Consider the following 11,306-nt stretch of genomic DNA (forward strand, 5'->3'; position numbering starts at 1 on the left):
TTTACAAACAGAAGCACTTGAGAAATGAGCTGGAATGGTGTGTTAAGAAGCAGCGACAGCTTTGCAGCAGCAGTCTGTGAAGTGAATTCAGGCAAGAATGAATGGCCAGTCTGGTGTGTGGTGTGATTGTTAACGTGTCAACAGAAGCAGGAGCAGGCAAGCCAAAGGCAGCGAGACAGCACAAAGTGACTGATGGCAGATGTTTGAGTGGCTCAGTGCATCTGGCGGAGGTGGTGGTGGTCTGATGCACTGAGCAGGGCCATGAAGCGAGCCCAGTGTACCTGAGTCCGCATCTCAGAGTCCTCATCTGCTTCCGACTGACAGCGAGCAAAGAGGAAGGCGAGAAGAGTGTGAAATAAGGAGAAAAAGGATTTCATTAAAGAGAAGAGGCACAGAAATCAAGTGATGGAAAAGAGAAAATGAGCAACAAGGGGCAGCAAGCAGTGAGATAAGAGAGGGTAAATTTATATATTAAAAAAAAAAAATCTTGTAAAAGAAGCATTCACTAAACTCCTCCCACCAACATCTGTCCAATTATAACCTTAGAAGTTGTAACTAGGCATGGCACGCCTATTGTTGTTGCATGCAGCAATACTGTGAATTTAAAGTTTGTCTTTTTTTTTTTCTTTCCAAAAGCAAAAGTGTAGAGAATGAAATCAACATTGTGTTTATGCACTGTAACATGAGCCGCAACTGTTAGTATGGGCATCTAACTAGCGTACCACCCACTATCAAGTGTTATTTCAAAGAAAAGCAGCAGCATTATTATATTTTTTTTTTGCAGGGTGATGTAAAAAGTTATGTACAGTAGTCACATAAAAAGACTGTTAAAGATGTAGTATTACTAAGTCAGTCCTTGATGCAAATTTACTGATCCTACTATGGCAGAATCCTCTGCTTCTGACTGACTAATGGTGCGTTCAATGTCATATTCACAACATAGTGAACCAGAAGGTTCCTGAAAGCTCAGAGTTCACAACATCATGCACATGACGTCCGTGTCATAATTACGAGTTCATGAGTTCCATTTGAACATAACATTTGGCCACTTAAGATTGCAAGCTGCCTTCACATCTCTGTTATCCACCAATCACAGTGTAACACTGAACAAGAATGACCAATGCCTGAAAATGTCATCAGATGTTCACTTTAGCACGAACTCTGTCTGCCATGGGAGAGGACAGAGGAAGACTAACCCTTGGTTCATTTGGCTCGACATTGGCAAGGTCTGATGAATCAATGACAGTTGAAAGGGGAGATTTGTTATTATTGTTATGTTGAGTCAAGGCTTCCTACTATTTCAAACATTTTAAATGAGCAGTTGTGTTTAGTCTATTCAAGGCATGGCATCAAATTACAGCAAGTGTTAAACTGTGATTGGACTGATAGCTTCCTCTGCATCTCAGTCACCTACACTTTCACTGGATCTTGAAACGAACAGTTTCAAGCGAATAAAAACTTGACATTAATGTGTTTTCTAACTATCTGCAATTAGGTTGCTACCATTTGAAAACCAACTGACATTTGCAACAATAATAATGACTAAATCCAGCCTTGGAGCAGAGCCTTTCTCAACAGCTTGCTCACTTCTCATGTTTAGATAAGGGTGGTAGTCTTTTTTGAAGAACAACCTAATATTGTTTATTGAATATTTATGTTTTTAGCAGCCATTAACCATTTCCAACAAGTTCTACATTTGGAGGCCAAACATCAGAGCTCAACAGAGAGCAGTCTGTGAATGAGTTAATGGGTCACTGTAATAAAAGAAAGACAAAGAGCTCTAAAAAATGCAGAAATTTCTGGTTGGTGAGTTTTCTGGTTATGGATGAAACAGAGTTATGATAATGTTGACTACCCGCGGTGCAAACTTAAACAGTAGTTTTTTCTGTGCTCACAAAGTGACCATTGTTAAACTTTATTGAAATCCTAACATGTCTTGCAGATTTGACTGAAAAGTAAACCTCAAGAACATGTCTTATTTTACAGAAAAAGAGATGAATGTCAAGATGTCAGCTCTCTATTGGAGCATAGCCAGTGGAAAAAGTATATTGATATACATATAAAGTGTGTTTACAATACATAAAAAAATAAAACAAAATAAAATTGTGTAACAAAATGTAAAGCATGCATGACATGCATAACTTCAGGTGTATTAATTCTTCCAAATGTTTTTTTTTACACCTGTAATTCAGCATTTATTTCTCTGCTCCACTTTTTCTCATGCCTTAAATATGACCTCTCTCCTTGATGTACAAACCTCTGTGGCGGTCATCTCTCCATCAAAGGCAAAGTCAGTTTGTTCGCTGTCAGTCTGCTTTCACAAACAGACCAAAACCGTTCCAAGTGGCAAGCAAGAAAACGACAAGAACCCAACTTGTAAAAGCCCATGAAAATACATTTTTTCCATCAACAGACATTCTTCATAACCACAAATGGAACGAATGGAAATGCACTGGTTGTTTCTGTAAGCTACACATTTTCAGACAACACCACAGATAAAGTTAGGAAAAGAACAACAAAAATAGAAGAAAAAGCAAATGAAAAGTAAGCAAGCAAAACAGACTCAGAGGAAGTTTAAACCTTCGGTCAGTCACTTTGACATTTAGGTGTAAATTTGCTTTGGATTTGGACAGGGCTAAATCCTGGTGTGTATTAATTTAAATTCATTACAGGTCAGTAAAACATTTGCTGTGTTGTTGCTGGTCAAATATACAACACTTGATAATAATAATTTGATTTTGTTGACTCACAGTAACCTGACTTTCAGGCCCTCCCCCCTCCTTCCATGCATGTTGACACTGGGGGTGATCTGGATGCATTTACTGTCACAGTCTCTCTGCATCACAGCATGCATTACATTACATTACATTGATCATTTGGGATTCAAAAGGGTGTTGCTTTAGGGGGAAAAAAAAATCACATTTTAGCACTCTACATTAAGCTGCTTTTAGCCCTTTTCAGCAGAAATTCAATTTGAATTATTCATTTTAATTTGTGCTGCTTTGCTTGACTCAGATAGTGATGCAGAGAGACTGAGTGCAATGATAAATGTGGGAGTGTTTCCATGCAGCTGGTGTTGATTCTTGTAGCAGTCACTTTCTACACTGCCAGGCCATGGATGTGGATGGAAACACTGAGATGGGTTAGGCACAAAGTTGCGTTTTTAAACATGAGGTTCGGTGAAGGATTAGTGACTAAATGAAGATAGGTGACTTCTTCAAATCCTCATTATCTGTAATAAACACGCTCAGTCAAGCATTAAAACATTTTCCTGATGAGCTGTTTTACACTGCAGTGTGACAGTGATACTATTTCAAGGTAATTTGTTAGTTGTGCTGCATAAAGCTTAGGCACAAACGTGGTAAATGTGAGCCTGTTTACACCTGGTTTGAACATGCATCCTGGGTAATCTTATAACAAGTGGACACCTCTAGATACTGGCGTGAAAGCACCAAAGTCCACTGAGGATACATTTGACATCCGATCACTCTGGAGGTGTCTGGGCTGCATTTGACCACATTTTTTCAGTAGTGTGCAAAAAAAAACTGTGTCCTAGGCCACATTTAAAGACCACCTACTCAAATGACAGCCTGTAAGTACATAATTTGTTTAATTTTAATGTAAATTACTTGTTTGGACTCTCCTACTTGCAGCGGATGTTTGTGAACATACTAAATAATGCATATCCACAGACTCTCTTAAAAAAAATCCGCAATTTTGAGAGTTGTTGAGTGAGTGAAACACTATTTACATTGGTTTACATTGGGTCTTCATTTCTCAATACATTTTGCAAATGTGTTTATTTTCATACAGAGCAGGGAAGTGAAACGGCAACAACAAATTCTTAACAATTTGTGCCTCCTTGTACATTTGCCAGTAAATGTAATGCACTGTTGTTTTTTTCTTTGTAAAAAAAAAAAAAAGATGGTGTGCTGAGATACACACTTTTACTTCCTCTGACTCTGCCACTAATGCTTTTTTTCCCCCATCATCTGTGATGTGTAAAAAATCAAATTTCCACACAGTGAGAGAGTATGAGTGTGCATCTTGCTCATAGTTCAGTTATAAAATCTCAGCACACCATGGAACTTCTCTACCAGGCTGTTCACAGTGTAAGTAAAACATAAGTCTCATGTAGGCTGATATGGAAATGTAGTCTGGTGCTGAACTGAAAAAAAAGGATAGTCAAATCCTGGTTTTAAACGGACAAATAGACATTGATTTGACAGAATAACCCTTTTATTTATTTGCATTTAGAGTGGGGAGATGAGATCTGATCAAAAGTGATCAATTGAGATGCACTGTAACGACAGGTATGAACTCGTGTACTTATCGGATCACCCAGCATGCATGTTAATAACCAGGCATGAACAAGCTCTTTGCAAAAAGTAGTCAAATTTGGGTAAATGTGAGTAAAAATTCCCAAACAGTGCTCAATATTTGTGTCTAACCCTCTCATTAAGGTGCAGTAAATATGAGCCAATCAAATATGAAATGGTGAGACTTGCAGGTTCATCTCTGTGCACTTGTGAAGTTGATGAGGATGCATTCTACAGGATGAGAGTGTGACCGGGCAGAGATGAGGTTCTGAAAGTAGGAGAACTGACAGACACTGGGACAGACACAGTCTCCAGGTCGGCTCTGAACTGGTGATACAGGACAGGATCAGGGGTTAACCATTATAATGAACTGGTACTCTAAAGCCAGAGGCGGGTACTGGAACATACAGGCGTACGCACACACACACCTCCTCTTCCTCTGAACTGTCATGGTCATGGTAGCCCTGGGCTATGGAGGCGGTCAGGGAGGCTGCCTTGGGCTCCAGGTAGCAGAGGCACAGCGCCAGGGGGAAGGAGAGGGTGAGGGCGTAAGGGACGGAGAAGGAAGTGGAAAGCAGGAAGAAGAAGATGAAGAGGAAGCAGGGGATGAGTGAAGGTGACTTAATGGGCAGGAAGTTCTGCGCACACTCAGGGAGGAAGCGCATCTCTGACAGATCGGGGAAGGTGATGTAGCCGTCGTCGTCTAAGAAGGAGGACAGGTCAGGCAGGTGCAGGGAGAAGGAGAAGAGAGTGCCGCCGCGCCGCTTGCCCTGCTCCAGCCTCTGCTTGCGAGCTGAGAGCAACAGTGCCTGCTCGTCCAGCAAGGCGGCTTTGCGGTCGGCGAGGGCTTGCCGGCGGCGGCACCCGGCACTGCTCTTGGCTGGGCTGACGGACGAGGCCCGTTTACGCGCATTCTCCCTGCGCCGCCGTCGCACTTTTGTGGATGAAACAGGAGATGAGGGTAGTGAGAGCTCAGAGCGGAGGGGGTCGGTTGTGTATACACGAGGGGAGCCCTGGTGGTAGGGGTGGGGGTTGTGAACGAAAAAGATGACGTGTGTGTAAATGGAGAGGAGCAAAGGGGAGGGGGGCGAATACGCATGAGTACACACACGAGTATAGTGTGGGGTCAAAGGAAGGACAAGAAAAGAAAAGCTAATTAGTAAAGCGCACACAAGATGAGAAGCACTCAGGGCTAAACTACTGCAGTGGGTTAAAGCTGAAAGCAACTGGGAGATTCTCATCAGCCATTAAGAAATTTATTAAGAAAGAAAACAAAACTAAAATCTCCAAGAGGACATTGAAAGACAAAGTTTCAGCAGCTTCTAAGAAACGTCTGTTTCTTTGAGAGTCTGGTGGCTGATCTGTATACAGTGTTAATTTTGACAAGAATGTTAAATAGGGATATCAATGATTAATCAGTAATCAATTATTCAATGTTAAGAATCTAACCGATTAATTTAATTTGTAACTGATAATGTATGATTTGACACTGTTTTGTTTGCTGGAGTTATTTGCTGATGGGCGGACAACAGCAGCCATTTCAAGCGCGAGCCTTATTGTTTTATTATTCACTTCCTTTTAATTGCTTGTGCTTCACAAAGACACATACAGGTGCTGATGAAGTCTGTAACAAAAGTCATCTGCTAAATTCAGCGTCATGTTTCACTCAGTGGAACACATTATTATTGTTAATGAGTTGTAAGAAATCATAAATGATCTTTTAGAAGGAGTAAACTTTTACTGTAACTGCAGCTACATTAAATTTAGGAATATGTTATAAAGCAAGGAAATGTGGCCTGAATCCACACGGAACTTTGAGCTACATTAACTACTAACTAAATTTAGTCCTGACAGGGAATTAACACGTTATCAGATCAGTCAACTTCTATAACTGATATTTATCTTTGCAGACACTACAGGATGATGTGTCTTCAGGTGTCTTTTCAAATTAGTTGTGCTTCTTTTTTTTTTGCACACTTTGAATGCACAAAATACTCGGTCCTCATTGGAAACGATACACCCGTACACAGGTCTTTCTTTTGATTTGAGTATGAGATAAAAGTACCCACAGGTCATCTCTCTTCTTTCTTTTCTTTTTTTTCAGTCAGTTGGTGAAGGTGATGCACTCATAATTCGAAACACCAGCTGCCAGCAGCAGCTACTGGCTTTGTTAGGGTTTTTAAGCTACCTAGATTTATTAGTGAGCTTTGATTTGGCTGATTAATGTGATCTAACTTATGCTGTCCACCCAAGCAGTGCCATTGTTTCATCTCGTCTTTACTCATAGGGGTGTAATGAGTTATTTTGTTGTCATTTTTTTCATTTACATTGTTGTTACAATTTAGTCACAAACTAAAAGGACATTGATGAATACCTATTGCCAAAATTTTCATCATCAAAATTAACACTGTATATATTACCAAATATAAAAACAACTGAAGCCTCTACAGAGTTCCTTCATACACATTAAATGCAGCTCTGACTGCAGTGAACCTGTTAGACAGAGGTTTACCTTTGTGTCTTGTCTGAGTGGTGTTGAGACGGCAGGTTCTGGTGTCTTTGCAGCGTCCATCTGAGCGTCCTCCTGCTCCGCCTTCTCCTCCTCTGCCTCCTTCTCTGTCGTTACCGTGGTGATAATGTCTCCCTTGGCAATGACTTTGGCTGCTCCGTCAGCAGCACTGTCCTTCATGAGGGTCTCATGGTTCTCCATAATGGGAGCTGGAGGACAGGAAGACAAAGATGGAGGCAGCAGCCTGGAATCAGTGACGTTTAATGGACACCAGTGGTCTGTTTTTGAACTCCAGGGGAAAATGTGAGCAATGGAATAAAGGCTTTGATTTGCTTTTGCACATCGTTGTTATGATATCCACTGTGGCTTTGTCACACTGCTGCAAAGTGTGCCAGACATTTTAGCTTTGCAGGCTTTCAGGTGGAAAGCACATTCTTCTTCCTTTTCAAAGAAATAAAAAGAGGCATGACAAACCCATTGAAAATTTTAACAAAAGGTTTCCGTCTTCATTTCCTCAGAAGTTCAGAAAAAACTCGAAAATAATGATATCTAAAATTAGGAGCATGAGATGAACAAAGGAGCATCTAGAAATATCCTTAATTAAAATAAACTGGAAAAATTTGGTTAGCAACATTTCAACATGGGTGGCACATGTGGCTGGTAATTCAAGGAATAGTTTGGATATTTGAATCTAAGCAATGAACTGTTGTGGACAAAAATCAGCAAAACACATTTTAGTCACTAGTCACATTTACATATATATATTTAAGAATATTTTCACTGCTTTTCCTTGAAAAGCCAAATATTGCTCTCTCCAAAACAATTGAGGAAAAACAGAAATTTTATTTCATAGAAGACAGGAGTTGCTGGACCACCAACTCCTGTGTTCTGTGAGATAAAATGACTGATTCTGCCTCTGGAGTTGGTTTTGAGAAAATATTAACTATTAACTATAGTTACAGTAAATATATTAGAGCTGCAACAATTAGTTTAGGAATTGATTATTAATCAACTATTAAATTAAACTTTTGATAATTGATTTTTTAAGAAAATATGAATTAAAATAAATATAAACTAAATATCTTTGGGCTGTGGACAAAACAAGACATTTGGGGTTTGGGAAATACGTTTTATGGACCAAACAGCTACCAATTATTCAAGAACATAATTTACAGTTGCCCTGGGAGCTCAGCTGGTTAAGTACATGGCCTGTATACATAGGCTATGAGAATTTGATTCCAGTCAGTGTCCCTTTGCTGCATCTCTAACCCCCTTTCCCTCCCTCACTTCCTGTCTGTCTAAAGCGGTCCAATAAAATTAAGGCTAAAACAGCACAAAAAATAATCTTAAAAAATTAAAGGAAAGGAAAAAAGGAAATAATGGACAGATTAATTGATGATTAAAATAATTGTTAGTTGCAGCCCTGGTTGCAACCACTACCTCATACGACCCATTTCAAATAATCCAAATGATCCTTTTAATCAAAACCCTCAACTGTGCCTCACCTCCGTCTAAGCTGCGGGACATGTTGTAGCGTTTGCTGGAGGAGCGTTCAAAGAACGGAGCGGGTCTGATGATCTGAGAGCTGGCCCTGCGGGTCTGAGCCTGCGTTCTGCCGCTGTAGCGAAACTTGGAGCCGAGGCTCAGGAACTTCTTGGGGGGCGCCTCGGGGGATACGAGCCTGTCACAAGGTACAAACAATCCAATTAATCAAACCAGAAATAAAACACAGATTTAAGCTATGCGCTGCTAAACATTAGAACTCCTACTCATTTGAATGGTCTCCAGAGAGCCTGCAGGCCTGGCTCGCTACTCAAAAGAACCCAAGAGACCAGTTTTTGCTTAAAGCAGCACAAAGCAGCTTTGCATGTTATCCAAATGGCAACAACTACCAACAGTCTGAACACAGTGTCTGTTTCACTACAAAGAAATCATCTACGGTAATTATCAATAAACTCATGTAAAAGCTGGCATGACTGTGATCAATTAACAACAAAGGATGTCAAAGACTGGAGAAAATCAAGTAGCTTATGTTAGTGGGGGGTAAAGTTCCTTCGTTTCTTACCTGAAGAAGGTGTGGTGCTCGACGCAGACCTTCCACAGCCTTTTGGCAGCGCGGTGATTTGGAAGCTTGAAACCAATTGTGCTTTCAAACTGCTCAAACTGCAACAGGGACAAAACGCTGTGGTCACATTCACTATTCAGGCAACGTCCTGTTCATTCATTCATTTTGATTCCCTTTTCTAAATATGTCTGTGAAGTAGTTTAAGCTCCAAGGATACTTCTGCTGCAAGGAAAGGTTTCAAAGTCTAGAGACAAGCAGTAAGAGCTTTCATTGATGAAAGCCACTCACAACCTGTATTTTACGCCACTGAGGAAAGACTACAAGACACTTTAAGGAACAGTCTGTAGCAATTGCACGGGCTTCTCTTCAAATATGCACTGAGGCAATTCTTGAGGGATGCCATGGCAATCAGCACAGAGTACATCAACGGGGCAGGAAGTCAGACTCACAGAAGCAGAGAGAATCCAGTCTATTTTCAAAATAAAAGCACCTGTGCAGATTCACAATCATAAACAGACAGAAAAGAAACAATTTAATTAAGTAACCTTCTTATTCATGGTGGAAGGACAAAAAGCAAGGAAAGAGGACCAAATCAACAGAATCAATATCAGTATCAATATTGGCAGATACTCATATTTTCCTTTTGCTATTGGACACGAAAAAATGGTATAGAGCCTCCCCTATTTTCAATATCTACAACTTTCATTGCTCTCACCTCTCCGGGCCGGATTTTGATGTAGAAGTTGTTTCTCTTGTAGGAAATCTTGAGGATTTTGGGCCAAGCAAACCTGTTGATCCGCAACCTGTCTCTGTAGATGAGGAGGCCACTTGCACAAACTCCCAACATGATCTCCACGCCCTCAGAGTCCTGGAGACAACACACACCAAGAAATGACACACAAACAAGAAAAATTAGTTTACTGAAAATCCTTCAGAATGTGTCACCTTAGTAACACAGGATCCCTGAAAATCTCAAAGAAGAAGCCACTGACCACCATAGCTGCTCTTCTTTTTTTTTGTTCTGCACAACATATCAACTCTACAGGATATACAGGAGGTTCAGGAGCCAGTGCACAGCAGGGCAAAGTAGAGTCTAACAGAGTCACGTTTGTGATAATAACAGGGTGAAGCAGGCAGGTGGAGAGTGGAGTCAGGCATATGATACTCTTATCTTCTCTACGCAGGCTGTGGTGACGCTGAATAAAGACTGAAGGCGCACTGATTGGCAAAGGAAACGGTGAAGTCTTGGGAAATGGTGGATGAAGCACAAAATGATGCTCATTTACTGCACAAAGCATGAGATGAGCAGGTGAAACCAATGATGCTGTTCTGAGAGGGAAGCGTTGCTCTAAAGCAGGAACAATCAGTCTTAAGGGACAGTTCAAACTATTTTAAGTGGGGTTCTATGAGGTACTTATTCTTAGTCAGTATATTACCTAGATGGCAGTCGACACTCCCCAGTTTGGAGAAGCAGAGAGGAGTAAGAGTATGGAAGCTTAGCAGAGTATTGCTGTAGACAGTAGGGCTGAACAATTTAGAAAAAATATCTAACTGTGATTTTTTTTGTGTGTGGTGATTTTGACTGTTCAGCTCTAGTGGACAGGGTCAGCAGCTAAATGTATATTAGCCAAATAAAAAAGGTCCATCTAAAAACTTCCATATCAGTTTAACTGTACACTACATTTTTTATTTTCACCGCTTTAACGTGCCACCAGACAGCCTTTTCTGATGGGAAACAACAGTTACATAAAGCCAATTTCTCTCTCTTCAAATCAACCAGACTCTATTGGCAAAATCAATCATTTTACCTTGCAGAACATGGGAGTTGCTGGTCTAACGGTGCCTCTAACAGTTAGTTTCCTTGTGTTATTTTGTGACTTTAGTGTTTTAAAAGGTTAGTTCAGATACACAAATGTTCACAAAGTCAAACATTAACACAAACTAACTAACATATCAGGGAAGTGGCAGAACAGCAACTCCATTGTTCTGCCGGGTAAAATGACTGATTTCGCCAGTGGAGTCCGGCTGGTTTGGAGAGAACAATAAACTGACTGTCCGCTGGCAAGATACAGCAGTGAAAAAAGCCTACATATGGTGCACACTTAAAGTGATTGACTTTTTTGGTGGCTAAAATATGTTTTGCTGTTGATCCTGTCCACAGCAGTGCGTTGCTTAGCTTCCTTGCTGGAACTCCTGATACGTCTCCAAACTGGGGGTGTGTCGACCACCATCTACTGTAGCTAATACACTGATTATGGATAAGTACCTCATACAACCCCACTTCAAATAATCTGAATTATCCCTTTAACTAACAGTTGAAACTACAACTTTTGTATGTAAGCATGCACAAGTATAAACCACACACACGCAGATAAGCACATGAGATGCAGCCTCTTACCTCTCCCTCAGCTGG

The 11,306-nt window shown here is 40.6% G+C and overlaps 1 protein-coding gene across 6 annotated transcripts in view; it reads right to left on the minus strand.

Annotated features, from left to right (window-relative positions):
* The window catches only part of epb41l3b (erythrocyte membrane protein band 4.1-like 3b), a 75,396-nt gene that overhangs the window by 15,219 nt on the left and 48,871 nt on the right, over positions 1 to 11,306 (minus strand). For all 6 annotated transcript variants that reach the window (XM_084732601.1, XM_084732603.1, XM_084732602.1 and 3 more), the window contains exons 9-15: positions 9,609 to 9,761; positions 8,894 to 8,991; positions 8,334 to 8,509; positions 6,832 to 7,037; positions 4,748 to 5,332; positions 2,258 to 2,311; positions 282 to 317 (exon numbers count right to left, since the gene is read on the minus strand). In XM_084732601.1, the coding sequence (XP_084588727.1) occupies positions 282 to 317; positions 2,258 to 2,311; positions 4,748 to 5,332; positions 6,832 to 7,037; positions 8,334 to 8,509; positions 8,894 to 8,991; positions 9,609 to 9,761 (1,308 nt within the window). The remainder of the gene's footprint in view (positions 1 to 281; positions 318 to 2,257; positions 2,312 to 4,747; positions 5,333 to 6,831; positions 7,038 to 8,333; positions 8,510 to 8,893; positions 8,992 to 9,608; positions 9,762 to 11,306) is intronic.

The sequence above is a fragment of the Lutjanus erythropterus genome, chromosome 12 (assembly GCF_056507025.1).
Source record: "Lutjanus erythropterus isolate fLutEry1 chromosome 12, fLutEry1.hap2, whole genome shotgun sequence".
Taxonomy (NCBI): domain Eukaryota; kingdom Metazoa; phylum Chordata; class Actinopteri; order Lutjaniformes; family Lutjanidae; genus Lutjanus; species Lutjanus erythropterus.